The sequence below is a fragment of the Mastigoproctus giganteus genome, chromosome 10 (assembly GCF_048544385.1).
Source record: "Mastigoproctus giganteus isolate SK-2022 chromosome 10, ASM4854438v1, whole genome shotgun sequence".
Lineage (NCBI taxonomy): Eukaryota > Metazoa > Arthropoda > Arachnida > Uropygi > Thelyphonidae > Mastigoproctus > Mastigoproctus giganteus.
In genome coordinates this window covers 187,993,888-188,019,887 of record NC_143584.1, presented here as the reverse complement: position 1 = coordinate 188,019,887, position 26,000 = coordinate 187,993,888, and the positions used below count along the sequence as shown (strand labels likewise).

Here is a 26,000-nt window from a genome sequence, read left to right as displayed (position 1 = left end):
CATCTTCCGTATTTGGTGGTGACGGGCTCGAACCCCGGTCTAAATTAAGAAGCGTGTGCTACGTACTACTGCTCCTTCCCACCTGGCTATGAAGGCACCAGATTTAAAGGAAAAAAGGTTAGGCACCTAATACAAATCGCCAGATGGTGCTTGATGGGGTTGGAGTGTGTTAGTTTCCTTATCTTCCACTGTACGTTAATGGAAGTTCTCTCTCAGTCGACGCTCCAGTCAGAGATTGAAAGCTGCATCGTCAGTTGTGGGTGGTACTGTACAGTTTTCAAGTTTGGGTTCGTCGAAGCGCCCAAGTCGGGTGAACAATTCTTGAACAAAGTGGGTGAAGGCAATGTAGTCGTCGGTGTTATTAGTATTAGCAATGGCCACATGGTGTAAGGAAGCCTATGGCATATGCTGCACCAGCCAAAAAATAAACATAAAAATAATAAATAAAAATAAAATAATAATAATAATAATAATGATAAAATAAATAAATAACAATAATGATAAAATAAATAAATAACAATAATAATAAAATAACAAAAAATAAACAAAATAAAATAATAATAAGAAGAAAAAAATTTTAAAAAATAATATTTAATAAATAAGATAAAAGGAAATGGACAACCTAAGCGTTTCCCTCCTCCCGTAGGTAATTATCCAGCTGACCTTTGAATTTCCCCAAACTATCAGCCTCTACCACCCATGTAGGTAACTTATTCAAGTAATTTATAACTCGCTGGCTCAAATAAAGCTTCGTTTAATCCAGTCTAAACATCTCTCCCCGTAACTTGAAATTATGGCTCCTAGTTCTAGAATCATTTATAACTGTGAAAATTTCGTCCCCATTCATTTTGTTTATGCCTAAGGTGCCAAGATCTGCAACTCACATATTCAAAGTCTTTCTTCATATGGATCCCCTTTTGTCAATCTCACCAGGCAAGTTACCCATCTCTGGACCCTTTCAAGAAGAACAATGTCTTTATTTAGGTACGGTCTCCATACTTGAACACAGTATTCCAAGTGTGGTTTAACAATAGCCTTATACAATGGGATTATGACGTCCTTATCTTTACTAACAATTGTTCGATACATCATCGATAGGACACCATGGGCCTTCCTTGCAACCTGTCTACAATGCTCAGAGAACTTATAAAGTCTGACTGTATCATAACACCCAAGTCCCTTTCCTCCACTACCGTTTTTAGTTCAACTCCACTAAGTGTATAAGTTATTTTGGAGTTATTGTTCCCCAGATGCAATACCTTACACTTTGCTGAATTAAACCATAGCTACCATTTTCCTGACCATCCCTGAAGTCTATCTAGCTCATTCTGAAGAAGCTCTGCTTGGCAGCAATCATTAACTCTACCAATCTTTACATCATCTGCAAATTTAGACATCACGCCCTCTACCCTTCATCGATGTCATTTATGAAAATCAAAAACAACAGTGGTCCTAATACTGATCCTTGGGGAATCCCACTCCTTATATCAACCCAATTTGAGGAATAACCATTTATCATAACCCTCTGCCTACTGCCCTGAAGCCATCCAGCTATCCATCTAAGGATTTTCACTGTGATTTCAACTTGTTCCATCATATGAAGCAACCACTCATGTGGGACTGAGTCAAATGCTTTGCTGAAATCCAAATAAACAAGGTCGAAATTATTCCCAAAGTCCAGCTCTGGAGTGACCCTGTCAAAATAGCTAACCAGATTAGTTAAACATGATTTTCCCTCTACAAAACCATGATGAGTATCCTTAAGAATTCCATTTCTATCTAAATGATCCTGAATTCCAACTTTTATCATTGTCTCCATGATTTTCCCTACTACTGAAGTTAGACTAACCGGCTGGTAATTTTCCACTTCACTCTTAGAACCGCCCTTATGTATTGAAGATACATTGGCACTTTTCCAAGAATCAGTCCCGAGTCCAGTGATGCTCGCATAATTAACCTCAATGGCTCAATGCACTCACTTGCTGCCTCCCTTATGATTATAGGGTATATGCAGTGGTGAGCTGTGAATATTTAACAATGGGCTTGCATTTTTCCAACTTTCTACCATTTGATCAGTCATGGAAGTGACGTCATCCGCGGCTTCCACTAGAGGCACTTCCCATGCTTGCACTACTAGTCACAGCCGCGAAAGGGGAGTGCAGGATGTGCACCGCACACAGCCCCGCGCTGCCGATGTATTTTCATAATAAATTAAAAATTAAAATATTTTTTAACTAGTTGGGCTATCGCTAGTTGCAATTGAAAGAAACATTTGCAATGAGATAGATTTTTCACAAATTATAGATGATTTCACAGTGAAAAAAGCACGTAGAATTACTTTGTAATAAAATATATAGTTTTTTTTTGTTTATATTAATATTTTTTTGTTTAGAGGTATAGAAATTGTTTTTGTTACTTTTGCTATAAAACTTTCTGTGATTTTATTTTAATAATTATTTTTAGATTTGAAAAAGCATGTATCTTTAATGAGTAAATAAAAGTTTATTTTTTTGGGGCCTCGCATTTATTTTTGTACACAGCTCCGCAAACTCAATGACTGGCTCTTCTACTAGTAGTGTGATTAGAGCGCGTGACGCATTTTTCGTGACCGGCATGATATCTCAAATCAAGGGCGGATTTAGGGGGGTGATCAGATGTGGCTTATTACTCCCTTAACCATGCGTATAAGTGAATATGTAAAACGTTCCTAGGTCTAATTAAAAAAAAAAAAAACTTAAAAACCTGGTCATCATACCTTGTCTTACGATGGTAACTGGATAAGACAGTGTCTGGAGTTTTAACTTTTTAAAATTTTTAAATAGTATGATGTCACAATCATGCTTTCTGAAGTTATTACTGCAGTAAGAATGATTGCAACAATACAAATATTTGTCAACAATTTCTTTTTTTGTCTCGCATTTTCATTATATTCCATTGTTAGGTGCCCCTAACACCTGCATATGTCGCTTCAACTACAAGATCAGTACATCAATTGGTGCTACTGTATTTTACAGAGAAATTTAGATATGTTGCACTCGCAAGTATAACATCTCTTACTTTAGTTATCATAAATCCATTATATCTTGTCTTCCAGAAATTATGAAAATCTGTGAATGATCAATAAAATAATTACAATAAAAAAGCTCTTTTATTTCGTAATCGATATATACAAATCAAAATACCTAAAAGAAACGCGAAGGATGTTTCGCATAAACCATCTACCGCGCATGCTCGGCACACATGCAACCTTTTTATTCGTTTTTTTTAACAACCAGGGAAATATAATGGATAAATTTTTTTCACGATAAAATTTTAATATTGCGAATAAAAAATAACATGAAATATATATATTTTTTAAATGAAAACCCCAAGCACGAGTGGTATTAGAACCTATAGTACTTAGTACCGTGCTCGGGTTGGAGGTTGAGAAGACGAAAGAAGATATTTGTTGACATTAGACTTGAACTTCTGCAGAATGTGATTTTCAGGAAATACGTATGAAAGAAGGTTGTTCCAGAAAACAGCAGTTGAAAGAATAAACGAGGAAGATGAAAAGTTGGTTCTGTGAGTTTGAAGTTGGACAATGTATGGATGTTCGCTGGTGGCAGCATGTGTTTGGACTGTTTTCAAGGAGAGATTGGGAATTATAGAAGCCAATTCAGAAGGACAGTGCCTATGGAAATATCTGAAGAAAAGGCATGCAGCAGAAACAGTATGTCTATGAGACAGCGAGTGGAGAAACTCTGTTAGAGAGGAGTCATTAATTAACCTAATTGCCCTCTTCTGAATGAAATCTAGAAACCTGAGAGAGGTTTGGGGACACCACCGAGATGTGGGAACAATATTCCATGGTAGGGTGGATTTACAATTTGTACAGAGTGAACAGCTGTTTGGAAGAAAAGTAACATCGAGAGCGAAAGAGAAAACCAAGTTTTTTTTGATGCAGAGGAAGCAATATTTGTAATGTGCTTGTGCCAAGAGAGATTAGAAGTAAGGGTAATCCCCAAAAGAAAGATATCATTTTGCCTAGAAATCAGAGTGTCACCAAAGATAAGCATAAGAGAAGAAGACTTTTTCCGAGATATAAGACAAGACTGAGTTTTAGAAGGATTGAAATCAACTAAGTTGTCTTTGCCCCATTGGAGAATTACCTGGAGATCAGCATTTAAGGAATTGGTAGCAGATATTCTAGAAGTTGAAGCTGATTGAGCAGGGCAAGGTTTTTCAAGCTAGAAAGTGGAATGCAATGTGCTATCGTCTGAAAAACTATGGATAGGATTTCCAGTCAATGGAAGAAGGTCATTAATACACAAGAGGAAAAGAGTGCTGACCGGGCTAGCTAGGTGGGTAAAGTGCCTGCCTGGCAACCCAAAGGTCGCGGGTTTGAATCCCGCCTCGGGCTTGGATCAAAGTACTGAAAAAACCATGGGAGGTGCATCATGCCCATAGAAGCCGATGCACCAATAACTAACTAAAAAAAAAAAAAAAAAGTGGGGGAGAGAAGTGAACTTTGGGGGACACCAGAATTAGTGGAGAAGTTAGAAGACAAAGAGCCACCTACCATCACCCTCAGTGAGCAATCAGAGAGAAAACTGGAAAAACAATTACAAAACACAGTTGACAAACCATAAGATGGAAGCTTGTTTAGAAGACCTTTATGTCAAACACGATCGAAAGCCTTTGAGATGTCAAGAGCAACTACTTGTGTTTCACCAAACTTTTCCATTGAATTTGTCTGTAAATGGGTAACATAAGCCAGAATAAGACCAGTGGATTGACACTGACGAAATCCATTCTGGCAATTTTTGATCAGACAGAAGGTTTCTAGGTAATTTAAGAGTTGGTAGTTAATTGATTTCTCCATTACTTTAGAAAGAGTAGAAGTAATTGCAATGGATGATAATTGGATGGGGGGGGACTTGTCGCCCTTTTTAGGAACTGGCTGGATGTGAGCAAATTTCCAATCAGAAGGAAAATCACCTTTGGAATAAGAAAGTGAAAAAAGGTGGCAAAAATAGGAGTAAGTTCAGGAGCACAGGTTTTGAGAACAAGTGGAGAAATACCATCAGGACCCGGAACTTTCTTAGCATCGAGATTCGTCAAAATCCTTCTGACATCCTTTTGGCAGAAGACCACAGGAGGGATTGAATAGAGCGTTTTGGGAATGGTAGGAGGTGTTTTACCAAGATCATTAATACATGATTTGGAAGAAAAATGGGATGCTAGCAGGTCAGCTTTATCCTTGGCTGAAGTGACAACATAATTGTCTATTTTTGACAGAGGTGGGAGCAGAGATGGGCAAAGGTTGCGGCCAATAGCTTTGGCAAGAGACCAGAATGTTCGGCTACCATTAGGGTAAGAAGCAAGTTTTCTACTCTTAGCCTGTTCAAAATCTTGTTTGGACTGATTAATGACTGCTTTACAATTGTTGCGAGCTTTGGTGTAGGCAGAAAATGAAACTGAAGAATTGGAAACAAGCCAATTACGATATGCAACATTCTTCTCTTGAACAGCCTTAGCACTAGCACATTTATTTGAAAACCAAGGTTTAGATAATGGATGAGATTTTAAAGTGGAGTGTGGAATAAAGGATTCCATTCTTAGAAGAATAATTTCACTGAAAAGATCTGAGCAAACGTTGACATCAGAAGTTTTGAAACAGTAGTCCTACCAAGGAAAAGAAATCTAGCAGGTCATCCTATTTTGCATTCTTGTAATGCCAAACAATATGAGGTTCAGAATAGCCATGAGATAAAGGCTCCATTGGAGAAGAGACAATCACCAAGTTATGATCTGGGGTACCTAAAGGACCACTCACTTCGATTGTGTACTTTAGCATTAGCATTAGTAGAGGCATATGATGCAAGAAAGCAAGCTTATTCAGCATCAGCCAAAAAAAAAAAAAAAAAAAAAAACCCACTCCCATTTCACCCCTCCGTTCATTCGAAATACCTGTCCAGTTGAGCCTTAAATTTGTTTAGGCTATCAACTTCAACAACAAGTGATGGAAGTCGGTTCCACCAACCAACCACCCGCTGGCCAAAGGCAAATTTCCGCACATCTATCCGACATCCGTCCTTCCTCAATTTGAATTTATGCCCTCTGAGGTGATTATTCTGAGCAAGATGAAGAATCCCATTGGCATTGAGCATTCTCAAACCATTCAAAGCCTTATACACCTCTATCAGATCACCTCGCCGGTGCCTAGTCTCCAGACTGTAATTTGCAAAACTTAAGCCTTTCTTCATAAGAGCAACCCTTTGTTCCATTCACTAATCTTGTTGCCCTTCTCTGTACTCGTTCCAGCAGCTCAACATCCTTCTTGAAATGAGGCCTCCAGACCTGTATACAGTACTCAAGATGTGGCCTAACCATTGCCTTATACAAGGGAATAATCACCTCCTTATCCCTGCTAGAAAAATTCCTGTATATCATTGACAAGACACCATGAGCTACTCTTGCAGCTCGTCTGCACTGCTCAGAGAATTTCATATCTGCCTGCACAATTACCCCCAGATCCTTTTCATTCTCCACCACTGTCAGTGTAGTACCGCAGAGTTGATACGCTGCTCTGGGGTTACTGTTTCCCATATGTAGTACTTTACATTTGTCAATGTTAAACTTCATTTGCCACCTCTCAGCCGATCTGTTCAACCTTTCCAGATCCTGTTGCAGCAGCATAGCGTCAGTAATGTCCTTAACAACCCTGCCAACCTTTGTATCATCTGCAAACTTGGACATTAAACTTGATATTCCATCATCAATATCATTCATAAACACCGAAAACAACAACGGACCCAACACTGAACCCTGAGGAACTCCACTAATAACATTAGTCCACGTTGAGCAGTGTCCATTGATTACCACTCTCTGTCTTCTGCCACTCAACCATCCCCTTATCCATAGCAGCAATTTGCCTCCAATGCCACACTGCTCCAATTTGTGCAGCAGTCTTCCATGTGCAACAGTATCAAAAGCCTTTCTAAGATCCAAGTATATAATATCAAAGTTATTCCCTGCATCCAGTTCTTTTGTGACTACATCATAGTATACAATCAAATTGGTCAGGCAAGACCTGCCCTTAACAAAACCATGCTGCGTCTGAGCTATAACTGAATTCTTGTCTAGATGATCCTGCAGTGCTACTTTAACCAGTGCCTCCATTAATTTACCTGGAACAGAAGTTAAACTAACAGGTCTATAATTACTTGTGGCAGCCTTTGATCCTCCTTTGTGAATTGGGGTTACATTTGCACATCTCCAGTCTATGGGTACCTCCCCTGAGTCCAAAGAAGCTCTCATAATTATGGCTAGGGGTTTGCTTACTTCCTTTGCTGCCTCCTTTAATATAACTGGATAGATCCCATCCACCCCAGGTGCCTTTTTTATGTTTATCCTCAATAATCTCTCCTCCACTTTCCTCTCAGTTATTACAAAATCATCCAGCTCACTGCCAATGTTTACTTTACTTACATCATTCTCTTTCCTGAATAACTCCTCATGCGTGAATGTAGATGCAAAATACTTGTTTAGATTGTTAGCCACCTGAGCAGGATCCTCAACTGTTGAACCATCAATATCCAGTGGACCAATCTGATTCATCCCTTTCCTTCTCGAGTTTAAATATGTAAAGAACTCTTTTCTGTTTTTCTTTGCATCCTTTGCCAAGGATTTTTTGTAGTCTGCCTTTGCCTGCCTAATCTCCTTTGTGACTTGGTTACAGACCAACTTATATCTATCATAGGCTTCCATGTCACCCATTAATTTGTATGTATCCCATGCATTTTTCTTCTCTGCCACATGCCTCATTAGTTCATCTGACAACCATTTAGGCCTAAACCTTGAACAATATTTCTTAGTTGGTATGTAAAGCCTGGTAGCCTCCAAGATTAGTTCCTTGAATGCTTCCCATTTTGAGTTCGCTGTTGGTAACATCATCAGTTGGTCCCACTGTATAGAATTTAAATACTGTCTCAGACCATCATAGTCTCCTTTACGAAAACAAAAACCTTTACCTCTGATGGTAGTTACCTCCTTGAGTAAATCCCACTTCAACACACTGTGATCACTGCCACCTAGTGGTTCATTTATCTCCAGGTTCTTAATGCATGAAGAATCACTACTGATAATCAGATCAAGAGTATTGCTCCCTCTTGTTGCCTCACGAACATGCTGATGTAGAAAACAATCATCCAATAAATCCACAAAAGCCTTGCTAGTGTGCGAGTGACCAACCCACAAATTCCAGTCAATATCTGGGAAATTAAAATCCCCCATTATAAGACTCTCTGATTTACTGGCCCACTCTATTTCCCTGTACAATATCTTATTATACTCATCAGAGTCATTAGGCCTATAGCACACTCCTACTCTCAATTTTGATTTCCCTATGCTTATGTCACACCAAACTGACTCGACACTGCCCTGTCCATCGATGTCGACTGGCTTCACTTCCTTGGACTTTATGTGTTTCTTAATTAATAGCATAACCCCTCCTCCCCTCCTGTCCTGTCTATCCTTTCTATACACATTGTATTCCCCAAATTCCAGTTCCGCATTACTTATATCTGTGTGACACCACGTCTCTGATATCCCAACAATATCTGCCTTTGATGTTTTGAGCAATACCTCAAATTCATCAAGTTTATTTACCAAACTCCTAGCATTGGTGTACACGCAGGTATACATGCACCTGTTTCTATTCTTAGCTACTCTAACTCAACCCATGTGTTTACTTGTACCGCAATGACTCCCAGCAGTCTCTGAAATATCCTGCATCTTGTTTTTCAGGCTACTGCTCATTTCAATAGAAGCAGTGCAAGAATCACTTCCACCTCTGCCAGTGGCTACTGTTAATCTATTAGTCCTTGTATCCCCCCCCAATTAGCAGTTTTCCGACCCACCTAACACTGCCTCGACAGCATCAGCAAAAATTCTTGCACCCTTTCTATTTAAGTGTATCCCATCCCTGTAGAAGCAATCTCTCCTGTTAACAAGTACAGTCCAGGCTGAAAAAAATTCTACCCCTTGAGCCTTGCACAATCCCTCCAGGGCCGAATTGATTGACAAGGCTCTCATCATATACTCCCTCCTATCGTGTCTGGGCAGAATTGCAGACACTTTCAAATTCAACCCTAATTCACGGCTTTTTTTCAACATTGACCTGTACTTGCTAATTAATTCCGCCGGTCTTCTACTCTTAATATCATTAGTGCCAACGTGTACAACTATATCACCTTTTGTGCCCTTAAAAGATGATATCCGCTCTACAACGTCATCAACCTTTGCCCCTGGCAGACATACCCTGGTCCTATTCCACCTATCCTTTTTACAAAGCATGTTCCCCGTTTCCCTGACAATAGAGTCACCAACAACTACTAGTTCCTGTGGGACCAGCGCATTCTGCCTAGGGGGCTGCCTCTGTGTTGCCTAAGTGCAAGCTCTGGCGTTGATGTGGGCAGCTGAGAAGGGTTGTTTGTGAGAAAAAGATCAAGCGTGTTGGCTGTATGGTTAGGATTGTCTGCCATTCTTGTAGGTAAATGAACAATCTGTGCAAGGTCATCAGTAATTGCAAAAGCTTCAGAATCTCGACCAGCTGGGTCGGTGTGACTAGAAAACAGAAGCCAGCTGGAGTTGTGAACATTAAAATCACCGAGGAAAATTACCTCACTGTTAGGAAAGTTGGACTGGAGAAAGTCAAGTTGCAAAGAGAGGAAGTCAAAGAGTTCCAAGTGATTAGTGGAGTTGGGAGAACAGTAGAGGCAACAGATGAATTTGACACAATGAGGTAGAGAGATTTTAAGCCAGAGGATATTCCAGATTACCAATTCTCTGGCAAGGAATATTGGAATGGACATATGCACAAGTACCACCTTTGAGGTGAAAGGAATCATACAATGCATAATTTGGGCAACTGAGCAGTAGTTGAATTAACCAGTAACTGAGATTCTGTCAGAAAAAGTACATGGGGTTTGACAGACTGCAAGTGGAAATGGACATCGTTGAGATTAGAATTGAGACCAGGTATATTTTTGAAATGAATTAGGAAGTGTTTGGGAGGTTTAGAAAATTTTTTTGCAGATAAGCTTATTCTATTAGTTTCACCATTCATGGTGTATTCAATAGTAAGAAAAAGGTGAGGGGACATGCTGTATGAAATAATGAAATTTTTGGATATGGCATACACATGGTAAGAATATATCCAGATCCTTGACAATGCCACCCACATACACACTACTCGGACTCCCTCCATCACTATCTGGCAGAGTAGAGGTAGCAAGAGTATACACTAGTTGATCCAAAAGCCTCCTAAAGAGTTACCAATAGGTTTGGTCCAGTGTACTAACTAGCAGCCGGCCTGGGAACACCGTTTTAGATCTGTACCCTCGAAATGTAAGGAAGATTGGATCTCGCCATGATGTTTATCATAACCTCAAGAGTCATCAGTCATACTGCATGATGGAAGAGATGGGGAAGGGTTGACCGGAACTTAGCTCTGGAGACTAAACATGGGTTCCACCTCTTCAAGCCTCCAATAAGCAAAGTGGTAATATTGCACCGGTTGATGAGAGTCATTTACCACCTAGTATTGCCTGGTAACACAGAGGGTCGACATTCCTCCATGTGGTGTGGGCACCACACCTCGACCCCTGCTTACGTTGGTTCATACCTGGGTGGTCACCCACAGTGTGCTTGTGCATGGAGGTTATACCCAGGATTACTAACAGTCCCACTATCGTGAAGGTGCAAGCAGAGGATTTGGCTGTCACAGACCATCTGGACTTTACCGAAATTGGGTCTACTTGACTTGGATGTCACCCAAATATTAGTTCCATTAGCGTTTTAGACTCACAGGTAGCCAGTACAGCTTGTCTGGCCTGTCTGAAAGAATGTCTGGGACCTCCTCAAGGACCAATATTTCCCATATCACAAATAACATAAAAACTATCACAAAGCATTCCACAATATAAAAACAAATATTACCTAAAAAACAAAATTTCTAGAAAAAGTACACAAAAAATCACAGATTACGTGAAAAAAAAATTATTTCACAAATATTCAGGAAAAATTTATTCTAAAAATTGCCAATTTACTTTTTTATTAATATTTGTTTTCGATCTGCTTTACTCAATAGCTGATCAATGATTACAGAGGAATGATTTGACATAAAGATCCTGATCAAATTGAAGCAGTGGTTTTCCATTTAGATGTATGGTCATCATAATCTGCAACATGTTTAATTGTCACAATATTATTCATTATGTTGAAAGCTCACTCAGCTTCAGCACTGCTAATTGCAATGGTTTCAAAGATATTTCTGGCTTTTATAATTTAAGAGGGAATTTCACTTGATTTTAAAGATAAACTGTCGTCTTTGACAAAATCTCTAAAATCATTAATTAATTTTTATTTCATATTTTATCAGAAAACTTAAATTTCTTATTCGGTTTTCACCGTCTTGTAACCGGCACGAAAGTTCTTTCACATTCCACAATTTCGGGTAGCATATATTTAAAATTTCTTTCAATGGTATCATTATTTTCTTTATTTAATTTAAAAGCTCCCTGTTGCATTAATAACTAATCCTTTAAGAATAAAACAATGCATTTAATAACTTGTCACAAGGTAATTTTTTTACTTTTGATTTTGATTTCTTCAAATTCTTTTAACTTCAACATACTCTCAATTGTAGTTTCATAATTTCGTTCAGAATTTTTCAAATTAGCAATAGCATTGATAGTTTGAATAATTAATTTATATGCTTTTACCATTGTGATTCTGTAAAATTTCTGAAAGGTAAGAGAGCTCCTGCAGGATGTCGATCATTAGTGCTAAATGGTCAAGAAATTCCAAATTTAAAAGTCGATTTCATAATCCGGAATATTTCACTTCTGATGCAAAATGTTTGCACAAAGCGAGATAATTCCTCCAACTCTCAACTACAAGCTGCTCATCGATGCCAGAACACAATGAGATCAACTGACGATGTTACCAACAGTAAATTCTAAGTGGGAAGCATTCAAGGAATTAATCGTGGATGCTACTAAAAGTTTCATACCTATTAAGAAATATTGTTCAAGGTTTAGGCCTAAATGTTTATCTAATGAACTAATGAGACTCGTGACAGAGAATAAAAATGCATGGGATGCATATAAATTATCAAGCGACTCAGAAGCCTATGGCAGATATAAGCTAGTCTGTAATCAGGTCACCAAGGAGGTTAGGCAGGCGAAGGCAGATTATGAGAAATCCTTGGCAAAAGATGCTAAGAAAAACAGCAAGGATTTCTTTACTTATATAAAATCTAAAAGGAAGGGAGTGAATCTGATTGGTCCACTTGACATTGATGGTTCGACTGTTGATGATCCTGCTCAGATAGCAAACAAACTGAATGAGTATTTTGCATCTACATTCACACATGAGGAATTATTAAGGTTTGAAAATATTAAGGAAAATATTAAGGAATAAGTTTGGAATTATTAAGGTTTAATGGCAGAAGGTTATCAAATTGTAGCAGGATACTTAATGATTTTGTAATAACTGAGAGCAAAGTGGAGGAGAAATTGTTGAAGTTAAACATAAGAAAAGCACCTGGGGTGGATGGGATCTATCTAGTTATATTAAAGGAGGCGGGAAATCAACTAAGCAAACCCTGAGCCATAATTATGAGAGCATCCTTGGACTCAGGGGAGGTTCCCATGGACTGGAGATATGCAAATGTATCCCAAATTCACAAAGGGGGGGGAATCGAAGGGTGACACGAGTAATTACAGACCAGTTAGTTTAACTTCTGTTCCGGGTAAAATAATGGAGTCACTGGTTAAAGATGCATTGCAAGATCATCTAGACAAGACTGCAGCAATAATTCAGACCCAGCATGGGTTTGTTAAGGGAAAGTGTTGTCTGAAAAATTTGATAGGATATTATGATGTGGTTACAAAGGAACTGGATGCAAAAAATAATTTTGATATCATATATTTGGATTTCAGGAAAGCTTTTGACACTGTTGCGCATGGAAGACTATTGTACAAATTTGAGCAGAATGGTATTAAGGGTAAGTTGCTACAATGGATAAAAGGATGTTTAAGTGGGAGAAGACAGAGGGTGGTAATCAATGGGTGCTGCTCTTCGTGGACTAATGTTATTAGCGGAGTCCCACAGGGTTTGGTGTTGGGTCCACTGCTGATTTGTATATTTATCAATGATATTGATGAAGGTATATCAGGCTTAATGTCGAAGTTTGCAGATGATACAAAGGTTGGCAGGGTTGTTAATGACAGTAATGGCAGTGTGCTACTGCAACAGGATCTAGATAATTTGGGCAGATGGGCTAAGAAGTGGCAACTGAAGTTTAACCTTGACAAATGCAAAGTACTGCATATGGGTAGACATAACCCCAGAGAAACGTACCAACTGTGTGGTACTACACTTAAGGTGGTAGAAAATGAAAAAGACCTGGGAGTAATTGTGCAGTCAGATATGAAGTTTTCTGAGCAATGCAGAGAGGCTGCCAGGGCAAGTCATGGGGGTTTTGTCAATGATATATAGGAATTTTGCTAGCAGGGAAAAGGAGGTGATTGTCCATCTGTATAAGGCAATGGTCAGGCCACGCCTTGAGTACTGCATACATGTCTGGAGGCCTCATTTTAGGAAGGATGTAGATTTATTTGAGTGTGTACAGAGAAGGGTAGGCGCCTCCGTAGCCAGGTGGGAAGGAGCAGCAGTGCGTAGCACATGCTTCTTGATTAGACCGGGGTTCGAGCCCGTCACCACCAAATATGGAGGATGCGAAAAGGTCAGGAAATGACCACCGCATATCCCGGAGCAATATGGCCTTAGTTGCTAATGCTCCTAAAAAAAAACCAAATAACAATAACAAATAACAGAGAAGGGCAACAAGTTTGGTGAGGGGAATGAAGGGATCCTCTTACCAAGAGAGGCTTAAGTTCTGAAAATTGCAGTGGCTGGAGACTAGGCACCTGCACTGTGATCTGATTGAGGTGTATAAGGCCTTGAATGGGTTGAGCACACTGAATTCTGATGGGATCCTTCCACTTGTTCAGATTACGAACCTAAGGGGGCATAAATTCAAATTAAGAAAGGACAGATGTAGAATAGATGTGCGGAAATTTGCCTTTAGCCAGCGGGTGGTTAATTGCTCGAACAAACGTCCATCTGTCGTTGTGGAAGTTGATATGTTGAATAAATTTAAGGAGGAACTGGACAGGAATTTGGAGGGAATGGTGTGATTTTTTTTTTTTTTTTTTGGCTGATGCTGCATAAGCTCATACACTTCCTTTCTTGCATCACATGCCACTACTACTACAAGACTGATCTTTATAGTTTCCACATCAAGTTCTTTAGCAATCATCCTTAATTCGTGCTAGTTTTTTGGAGATTGGTGATAGTTTTGTTTTTAAATTATTGCCTGTATGCCATTATATTTTAGGACATTTTCTACATAGCAAACTGTGTAGAAACTCACCAACGTTTCAAAATCTGCCACCATTTCATCTTTGTAAAGTTTATATATCTTAGTTGCCTCAATCCCCCCTACGTTGAACATTTTACTCTCACTAGTTCTTTGAATACAGTGCAAAATGTTGGAATCACATGGATATTCAGCAACTGTGGCCATGTAAACATCGACAGGAGAAATTTACTGGGAGGCAAGGATCACTCACTTCTCCGAAAAACATACACCATTTGTCGGAGTAAAGGGGAACCACAACACAGGTTGACCACAGGCTATAATCTGTGTCGAGAATCTTCTTAATCCTCTGACTGGCTATGGAAAGCATATTGACTACACGACTTCTCGGTATATAACTGCATTGGTTTTATGGACACCACTAACACTGTGAAATGGTAATCCTCTCACCCTTAATTCGCACTTTCTAATTATCTAAATTGCCTAAAGGCCAGAGGTTTTCTCTGGTCTTTAGGTAATTACCAAGGGGAATTAAAAAAATAGCTATAAAGAAGTTCGTTAAACAGAGGTCCAAATGTAATTAAGTCAAAAATGAAGCAATTTTAAAATACATAACTGATCGATTGCTCCATTAATTAAAATGCTAGGAATGGGGCCCCACCATAGTTTCGGCTCTGGATACTCAATAATTGCATTCAGGATTTCATTTGTAAAATAAATGATCATCTCGACAGTAGGCTTGCAAATTTTCAATAAAAAGTAACAATGGGCTCTCGCGAGCTCATTATATAGCTTCCCACTGGGTATATGCCATCAACCCTGTAGGCGCGAAAGTTTTTTTATTAAATAAACATGTGAAATTTCAACATCATGAATTACATTTTTTTCAACTTTACTCCCATAATTTCTCATTGAGTGGTTTTCTTCTGTAAATATCGATGCAAAGTAACTGTTGAGTTCATCTGCAACTTCAGCCGGGGTATCTAATACTATCCCATGTCCATTACATAAGGGTCCAATCTGGTTTGTTCTTCTCTTCTTTGCATTTATATATGTGAAGAATTCCTTATCTCCCCCCCTTTTCTCTCTTTGCCAGCAATTTCTCATAATTTGCCAGCCTAACCTTTTCTGTGGCATTATTACAGATCAATTTGTAGCTGTTATACACTTCTGTACTTTTTATTGCTCTAACTTTTCCATGCTGTCTTTTTCTGCTCAAGTAATCTGGCAACTTCATTATTCATCAACTTGGAATCCTTCCAGTGGAGTATTTTTTTAATGGTATATATGCATTCAAGGTTTCTGTGATTTTTGGATGTTTTAAATGGGAAGAATCACTCACTGACAATTTTAAAATTAAGTAGCTACCTTACATTCAAACAAATTGTTTTCTTACCTTTGTTCCTTTCTGAACATCACGGTTTAAACAATTCGGACCACATTTACACCTCTTATTGCATTCATATATTGGGAACACCTCTTATTGCATTCATATATTGGGAGTGCCTTTTGTCCATATCTGTTATATGCAAAACATCCACCTGACTGACTTGTGCAGCATTCCTTTTTGCTCTCGTAGCAGTTCTGACATTCACAGCCCACTAACGGATCATCGGGAATAAGTATCCCTTCACCAGGCTTATAGTCTGTAATGTATACGAAATTGTCTGGTGGCTCTACAGTGATAGGTGCAACTTCATTGGACAGATGGTTAATATCATCTTCCCATGGCGCTTCCGTAGCCAGGTGGGCAGGACAGCAGTGCGTAACACACACTTCTTGATTAGACCGGGGTTCGAACCCATGACCACCAAATACGGAGAATGCGGAAAGGTCAGGGAATGACCACCGCATATCCCCGGAGCAATATGGCCTTAGTTGCTAATGCTCCTAAAAACCAAAATAACAATCATCTTCCCACTGTTTTAACCTTGGAAGCACCTGTTTACGATTCTCAGCAAAGGTCAAAAAATTTACACTATCAAACTGTTATTCAATTTTCAATTTCTTAATGCAGTACTTTGAAAAGTAAGGGCTCTGGCTTGATAAATTTGCTACCCTTTGCTTGAAGTCCTTTCTTATTTTATTGATATTCCCATCAGCCCTGACATCTAACGAATTTCTAGTTAACCTGAGTAGAACTGCAATGTCTCCATCATGTTTACATGCATCATAAATAATATGTTTTATCTTCTTACGGTCTATTACTTCATTTTTTATACCTTATTTCCCATGTTTCAATCTTCTATCAAGGACAGTGGATTTTGTTGATTTAAGTGGCTTCAGCTTTCTGGGAAACCACAGTGGCATAGAGAGTCATCAATAATTCTTAGTGCTTGTAATTTCCCTTTGATGGGCCCATGGCCGGTTAAGAAGAACGTGACATGGAGGCCAGGTGAGAACCATTTCTGCATTTCCGGATAAACTCTGGTAGTGTCGAGAATGAACTTTCTCGTAATCTCTTCTTTAGCAGAGTTAGTCCACCTGGATTGCCAGGTTCATTGCAGGTAGTGGGCTAGGTGTTTTTTTCTCTGCTTTAGCTGTGTTAGCTGGGTCTGTTATGTAATCCATGATTGATACTGCTTTGCCCTTAGAGAGGTGATATAGCAACCCGCATCCGATGACCTCAAGGTCCAGGGGTAGTACACTGGCCAGCACCTGAATGGCATGGGTGCTGACCGTGCACACTGCCCTGGTGATGGTCGGTAGCATTTCTCATTGTATTGTTTCAAGCTTTCTGTAGTTGACTGCTGTTATGGCCTTTGTGTACCAGATTCCTGCTGCACATGTGATTATTGGTAAGAAGATGGCTCTTTAGTCTGTTTACTAGTGAGGTGTAGATACTGATCTTTTTACGTAGATACGTCAGATGAGGGATAAAGGATAGGTCCTTGTCCAGGATGATTCGTAGATACTCCATACCCCAGGGGCTCACATCTGGTGAGTGTGGACTTGGCACACCCAAGGTCCTGATCTGGATATCATCATTCTTCTCTTTTTCTCTTTCTTGGTGATTCCCTTCTACTTCTCTATCTCTCTCTCTCTCTCTCTCTCTCTCTCTCTCTCTCTCTCTCTCTCTCTCTTAGGTAATTCAAAATTTTTTTTTTTTTGCTGGTGCAGCATAAGCCTCAGGCTTCTTTGCACCATATGGCCAATAATAATAATAATAATAATAATAACTCCACAACTAAAAATAATAAGAACCTCCACAACTAAAAATACAGGGCAGAACTGTCAAACTTGATAGTTCTGTTGTTGTTTGTTTGTTATTTGGTTTTTAGGAGCATTAGCAACTAAGGCCATATTGCTCCAGGGATATGTGGTGGTCATTCCCTGACCTTTCCGCATCTTCTGTATTTGGTGGTGACGGGCTCGAATCCCGGTCTAATCAAGAAGCGTGTGCTACGCACTGCTGCTCCTTCCCACCTGGCTACAGAGGCGCCCTTGACAGTTCTGCCCTGTATTTTTAGTTGTGGAGGTCTCCAGATATCGAGCATTCCTTTAAGAAGTATGGAGCAGGTTTTGTCCGGTGAGATCTGGAGGTTTTGCTCATTAGTCCAATTTTGTAGGGTAGCGTGTGCTCTATTTCCTATATCTTCAAGCTGTGCTCTGTTATTGGCTTACCTGGTCCTTACCCTGGGTATTGACGTTTGCTAGGTTGGTAGAGAGGAATTTGTCTAGGATGATGTTCCAGAAGAGGAGGCCCCAGCACGGACCCCTGTGGGCAGCCCCTGTAGATCAGTCGGGTGATCTGGTTGTATGGTGTTCTGACAGTTATGCTGCGGTTCAAGAGATAGCTGTGGATGCAGAGATATAGGTTTTGGGACAGGTTTGTGGCTCGAAGTCTAGAAGGCTACCCAGGATGCTTGACCACCAGAATGAGTCAAAACCCCTAGCGAAATCAATTGAGATTTCAAGAAAATATTTCTTGGTAGAGCTTTTGGTGGCTGTGATGATGTTATCCAGGGCATCCACAGCTGACCATCTCTTCCTGAAGCCATACTGGTTTTGTGACTGAAGATTGGCATTGACATAATGAGTTGTTATTCTGTTATGTAGGAGATGTTCAAAAAATTTGCTAAGGCAGGAGAGAAAAGCAATTGGGCAGTAGGAGTCTGGTCTATCTGGCAGCTTGTTTGGATTTTTTAGGATCAAGCATACACATGCTACTTTCCATGCACTTGAGAAATATCCTGCTCGGAGACAGTGGTTGAAGAGGTCCAAGACAGGGTGCGTGATATACTCAATTAGTTTTTTACAATTTCTAGCTGGTGTTTGTCCAGACCAGGTGACTTATGTGTCCTAATTCTTGCTGCTGCTAAATTAAGTTCCTCCAAAGTAAATGGTGGTTCCATTGTTTCTGTGCTGTAGTCATCATTTTCTCTGCATAACAAGAGCTGCTGTGGGGTTGTTACCATTGCTGGCTGCTTAAATATTGCAACAAGAATATTATTTATCGAGCTGGTCTGGGTGTTTGTCATATTCCCGTTGGTGTTATGGTTGACGGGATAACTTCTCCCCTGGGGAGTTTGTTGGTGGTAACTTTATATACCACCCCCAGGGGTCTTGATTTCCAACTGAGATGACAAGATCTTCCCATGATTTCTGTTTTCTTTTTTCTAATTAGAGCAGTGTACTCATTTCGGATGTTCCTGTATTGTTGTCTTAATTCTTCAACCTCAGCGGCAGGCCAAGGTCTCCTGACATGCTGGAAGATTTCCCTCCTCCAGTTCACCTCTCATTGAAGATTCTGTAACTCTGCGGACCACCAGGGGACAGTGCCTAGTCTAGGATTTTTCTTCTTCGTTGCTGTGTCACACGCAGTGGTAATGAGGTTGGTGACAGTTTGTTGATGTTGGTTAGGGTCAGTTAGCCTAGGGTCATCTGCTGGTAACTGGTGGAAGTGGTCACACAGGGTCTTTTGAAAGAGGGCCCAGTCTGCCTTATCGACTGCATATCTCTGTGTCATCAGTCATTGAATGGGAGCGTGGGCAATGGAGCACTTCATTTCAAAGGTAATAGCCCGGTGATCAGAGGTGGTTCAAGCCTCCTGGACCACCCAGTTCTGGAGATAGCCTGCCATTGATCTAGTAGCAAGTTAGATCTATGGAAGTCTCCCACAGGGTGCTGGAGAATATGGGAAGATTGTGGGGCAGATTGAGGACTAAGAGTGGAATTAGCCAAGAATTCTTCCAGACACTGTCCATTCCCGGTTCCCCATTGATCTTCAGTGTTGCTATGCCAAAGCCTTGAAAGGCAATTGACATCTAGGCCTAGGGTCATCTGCTGGTAACTGGTGGAAGTGGTCGCACAGGGTCTTTTGAAAGAGGGCCCAGTCTGCCTTATCGACTGCATATCTGTGTCATCAGTCATTGAATAGGATAGACGTGAGGAAATTTGCCTTTAGCCAGCGGGTGGTTGGTTGGTGGAATAGACTTCCATCCCTTGCTGTGGAAGTTGATAGCCTAAATAAGTTTAAGGCTCAGCTGGACAGGTATTTCGAACAAACAGAGGGGTGAAGTGGAAGTGGTTATTTTTTATTTATTTATTTATTTTTATTTTTTTATTTATTTTTTTTTTTGGCTGATGCTGCATAAGCTTGCTTTCTTGCATCAAATGCCTCTACTAATGCTAATGCTAATCTGCACTAATTAGTAGTCTCGCCATCGGTAGTTCCACTAGAGCAGTTTCCAAGTATTTAATGGCTGGCAATACATCTTCGCCGAGTCTGCAGTATAGAGAAATTACATAAAAATCACCAAGAGGGAAGGGGGTCAAGAGCTGTGCACAACCTGTCCAGGCTGAGTAGAGATGTGTGACCTTCATTACTGTGATCTCGGGATTCTGAACAGCAATTGCTGCCCACAGTGTCTCTCCTTCCATTTGGATTATTTTGGATATCTTCTCACTTTTTTATTGCTTGTATATGGCTCTTGTAGTAGAATTACGTCTGTATTAGTATCATCAGCCTTAATCCGAATTTGGTCAACCACCGCACGAGCCCTCTGTGCATTGATTTGAATAAACTTGATTTCTCTAGTATTAAAACATTTATGTAGAGTACCCACAGTCAGTTCATGTTTGGTAAATACTCTTTTGTTTTAAGTAGACAGGGCATTTACTGTCCCGTATGGAGTGGTTATGATCCATGTTCTGGGCCTTGCAGTTTGCACAGACAGGCTCGGCTGATTTGTTGGGGCATGTATTGTACTCATGTCCTTTCTTTGTGCAATGCCCACAGGTTGGTGTGCCTAGGCACACATGTGCGTGGTATCTCCATACCAGTAGCATTTAAAACATTTGGGGACTCCCACATACTCTTTAAAGCAGTGGCTTCCCCATTCTTTATAAACTCTGTTCTGTGTGAAGATCTTTTGCCAGGCAGGAGGAGAAAGCTCTACTACCCAGTTGGCAGCTCCCCCATTTCTTGATTTTGTCTTGTATTTTGGCATGATCGTGCTCTCTTTTTCCATGTTTGGGAAGTCAATCTGGAGATTTCTATGGTATATTTCTTCTTTTAATATCTCTGGAGTAATATCTTTGTCAATGTCAAAAATGAGGATCACTGATTGCTTTCTCTTGGGTTTCTCTGCAACTAGCCCAAGCACCTGTATCCATGGATTCTCTAGGATTTTGGCAGATTCCTCCCGCGTTTCAGTCTCTATAATGACTCCGACTGTCTGGGTTTTTTGGATGGATGTAATCTTGGTGGTCCTTAAATCTTCCTTCAGTTCTGTGACTACAGTTGTTTTAACTACCTCGCTGGTTTTGGGAGCATCTTTAGATGCAGGTTTCACAATCACTATGTTGGGTTGTTGGATTAGTGGTCTTTTCTTTGGTGCAGTTTACTGTGTGTTAGGTGCCATATTTCAGGACTTGCACATGGGGGTTTTATATCCAGGGTTACTAACAGTCCCACCATCATGAAGGTGAAAGCAGAGGATCTGGCTGTCACAGATTGACCAGACTTTGCTGAAATTAGGTCCACTTGACTTGAGTGTCATCAGTTCCATCAGCGTTTTAGACTCCCAGGTAGCAAGCATAGCTAGGCATGTCTGAGAGAATGTCTAATTTATTTGAAAAACTTTTGTTTTTAACTGCCATATACGACAGCCTCAAGGACTGTAATTTAAAAGCTGAATCAAAACAGCTTATTTTCCACAGTTTAAATTTTTTGATAAATGTTGGGCATCAGGAACTTGCTTGATATTATTTAGTACTGTACTTCACTTATATAACAGTATCAGTTATGTAAGTGAACTACAGTTCCTTTTATATAATGGCATATGGGAGAAATACTCCCTCACCTCATTTTTGCACTTGTGTAAAAGTCTGGAAATGAATCACAGTTCCCAACTTTTATATAAGGGCATGAAAGGGGGGAGGGGATAGTAATATCTGGCTGTTAAAATGAATATATATCTGTGTTTAAAATGAATATATATCTGTTATAAGTACTAAATATAATATCAAGAAAATTCCCAATACCCAAAATATAATAATAAACAAACCCCTGATACCTGACATTCATCATTTTTTTCCCATCTTTTCTATCTGGCTCATTCTATGTATCAGCACACGAATGCACCACTGCATCAGCAATATTCATCTCTCTCTCTAATTTGCAATAATTTTAGTATAATAATCACAATAATAATGGATTAGTTTGACCCTTACAATTTTTTTACAATTTTTACAATTTTTACAATTATTACAAATATTACAATTTTTACAATTTTACAATATTACAATTTTACAATTTTTACAAATATTACAATTTTTTTATAGTTTAACAATAATAAGTTCTGTATATTACAATTATCAAATTTTCTTAGCTTTTTAGGCACACTTCTACTTACAAGATGTTTTGCTGTCATATAGAAGAAATCATTTGTAAGCAATTACTCATTAACAACTAACATATATTAACTAATAATACATTTCTTTTGTGTACCTTCCATATCACACAGTAAAAAATTTTACAAGTAAAATTTTTTAATGTGATATGGAAGGTACCTAGAAGAAAAACTGTTGGTACCGAAATTGTTGCCATTACAATTACGCCACCAAAACAGTAAGTGTGTGTGGTGTTGTGCAATAATGAACCTAAATAACAAAACTACTCCTTGAAAAACATTCACACATAATTACAACAAGAAACTCATTGGTTCATTACCTTTAATCATGTTCAACAGAGTACATCAATCAAGTTTAAAAAGGCTGTTCTCATCAATAAAATAAACAATATACTTTTTCTGAAACAAGAATACAGTAAAACCCTGATTTAATGGACTAATAGGGGAGAAAGGGTGTCTGTTAGTGCTGAAAGTCTGTTAAATCGAATGTAACCTGGGGGGACATTTTTTATTGTTCTTAATGTAAAGAAAAAAGCTTTAATACAATATACAGTACTGTACAATATAAAATTATTAAATTATAATAAAGAATATGTAATATTCTGTTGTAAATATAAAGTGTTGCAATTTGGCCTTTGATTTACGGATATCAGAAACAGTTTGTTTTTTTACGGCGTAAATTTCACAAACATGTGCTACTGAGATGCCTTGTTCTAATTTCTCAATTAGCTGTAATTTCTGTGCCCGTTTAAGTTTACATGCTTTCTTTTAATTCCTCTATCACTTGATGCCATTTTAAATTGTAAAGATTGCAAAATTATTTAACAAATAAAGTCACAATTCAGAAATCATAGAAATGCTCTGTATACAACCTGACTGCATGATAACTTGAGGTAGACTGAGACCGAAACAAAGCGAGTCGGTAGACCTGCACTTTAGAGTCCCAAGTCACATTCAGCTTGCAAGTCACTGCCTGCTCTTATCTATAATCTGGGAAAACAGCTATTTGAACATGTTTTCAGAAAGAATAAAACACAATTTCCTGAATTATAAAAATAAAAGTAGGTAATTATCAAAACAATAATGTAAATAGGTAATTATTATTAATTTTAATTAATAATAACACTGAAGTTTTGTATAATCCAAAAAAAAAATAATATGGTCGAGATTAATATGTACATTACTGTATTATTATTTGTCCGGTCCATTAAATCTGAAATCCATTATATTGGGGTCTGTTAAATCAAGGGTTTGCTGTAATTACAAAGAATCTTTTGCAATTCTTTTTTCTAGACACTGTCTATCAGCATAAGACAAAACAATACTGTATAACAAGAACAAAATCTTTGTAATTTGAACATCCTGTGCTACAAATTTCCATTAAAATACCAGTGTTACAGCTTGGAAGAAGACAAGCTCTCATTGGCAAAATATTCAATAATTAGCAAATTACTAAACTAGAACTTTTCTGCAACTGTCAGCAGTTTAAAACAAAAACTTAAAAAAAAAAAAAAATGCTTAAGCTTCTTTATAGGCATCAGACCTACTGTACTCACATGAAAACTACTTCTATAGATTGCTGTACTTTACAAAATAAAAGTGTGTAAGTTTATTTATTTTATAAAGTACACCAATCTATAGAAGCGGCTTTCTTGTAAGTACAGTAGGTCTGATGCCTGTAAAGAAGCTTGTAGACAGTTTTTTATGTTAATGTACATTACATGTAACATGTAACAATGAATTGCAAAATACTTTATTTACAAATTATATTTACCTTTTATTAAATGTAGTTAGCATTGCTTACAAATGAACAAATACATTTTGCCCGTACTCTTCAACAGTAGAATAACTATACTAACTTTCATTTAAAGGATTCCAAATTTAATCTGTAAAGAGGCTACATGTCCAATCCGGGATATTTTCCAGGACAGTTTGCAATGTGGGGCAAACGACTGAAATCCAGAACTGTCCTGCATAATCCAGGACATCTGGTCACTTTAATTTAACTATAACTTTAGCAGCTGAATCAAAACTGAGCTCTTTTTTCACAGTTAGTTTTTTCTTCATAAACAAAACAAATTTTTTTTTTTCACAGAAAGGCTGAAAACAAACAGAAGGTTGCATGAAGAACATGAACTGAGAAAAATAGTTGTAATTAGAAGGAAAAATAAAAAAACACTTATTGAAGGGGTCATGCTTTTAATCGATTTTCATTTTTGTTTAGTGAAAAAAGCTTAGATTTTTTTCTGTGAAATAATAATAAAAATACATACTTCTTTTAATAATAAAAACAAGAGAAATTATATAATATAATTAAATATATTTTTCCGCTGAGTGAATTTTTTTTAATAATTCTTCATTATTTGCTGTTTCTTCATAAAATTCTTCACAAGAATTAGCAAAATTGCACTTAACTTGTAGTATTGCTTTCAGCGTTTCTACGATCAGTTGTGTGTTTGTTGTGTCCACAGCTTATTATTATTACTACCGAAAAAACTCTTTCCGTTGTGCCATTGGTTCCCGGCAAACATAATGCAAACGATTTGCATTATGTTTGCCATTAAGTATGGAGGCTACATGTCCAATCTGGAATATTTTCTGGGACAGTTTGCAATGCGGGGCAAATGACTGAAATCCGGGACTGTCCTGCATAATCCACGACATCTGGTCAGTTTAATTTAACTATAACTTTAGCAGCTGAATCAAAACTGAGCTCCTTTTTTCACAGTTAAAAGTTTTTTCTTCATCTGTTTCCTTCTAAGGGATAGCATGTGAATGTACTGTTGCATCAGCAGTGTGTTTACACTAAATGTTCTTATTTATATACCATAATAAGATGGTACAGTATATGTATATTTGAATCAAATTTTTATCAGAGTTACTCTATTTGCATTGTGTAACAATTCTCAGATTAAAAAACATTGATTCGGAACTTTTGTTTTTAACTGCCATATACCAAGTGTTGTTTACTAATAGATTTTTTCTAATAGATCAGTCATTTCAAGATTCCTCGCTATATATTTTTTGTGGAGAAATTTCCCGTGACAGCATCTGGTAAAATTCAAAAATACAAAATGAGAGAACAGACTGAAAAAATGTTGAAGAATATTTAATCTTTACAGATTGTAATTAGTGTGGAGTAACTAACTGCTCGATATTTTATAAGGTAACTACAAACTGTATATATTTAAAGTATAACTTGGGAGGTAAACCACTGCATGGTATTGACTTGCTGTATGACTACAAATTGTATATGCTTAAGTGTAACCTAATGGGTATATGAAATAAAATCAGTAATTAGTTGATCTATGGGAATTCATTCTGCCAATATTCTCTTAGAAGCAGTTCCCCCAACCTTTTTTGACTTGTGAACACCTTTCAACATAATATTTTTATTGTGAACCACTAAGCTTATATTCTCTGAAATCGTATAATAGTTCTGAATTTTTATTATAAAATATTTCCAGTACTACATTTTTATAAGGGATATTGCATAATAATATAAAATTATTATTGAGTACCTATACATAACAATGGTCTTTGAGAAAGAAAATGTAGTATGGAAAGCTTTTATTTAACACAATATACGTTAAATAGTAACTTAGATAGTTACGGTTAATATATAAGGGTTCTACGCACTATATTGAGGTATACTCCTCTTATTATTTTACTAATAAAGGGTTCTACGCACTATATTGAGGTATACTCCTCTT

At 38.2% G+C, this 26,000-nt stretch overlaps 1 protein-coding gene across 2 annotated transcripts in view; it reads left to right on the top strand.

Annotated features, from left to right (window-relative positions):
• LOC150079655 (medium-chain acyl-CoA ligase ACSF2, mitochondrial-like) overlaps positions 1 to 25,676 on the top strand; it is a 274,679-nt gene extending 249,003 nt beyond the window's left edge. For both annotated transcript variants that reach the window (XM_090382450.1, XM_090382451.1), the window contains exon 16: positions 25,278 to 25,676. In XM_090382450.1, coding sequence (XP_090238576.1) covers positions 25,278 to 25,400 — 123 coding nt within the window. In that variant the 3' untranslated portion in view covers positions 25,401 to 25,676. The remainder of the gene's footprint in view (positions 1 to 25,277) is intronic.
• Positions 25,677 to 26,000: the final 324 nt, after the last annotated feature.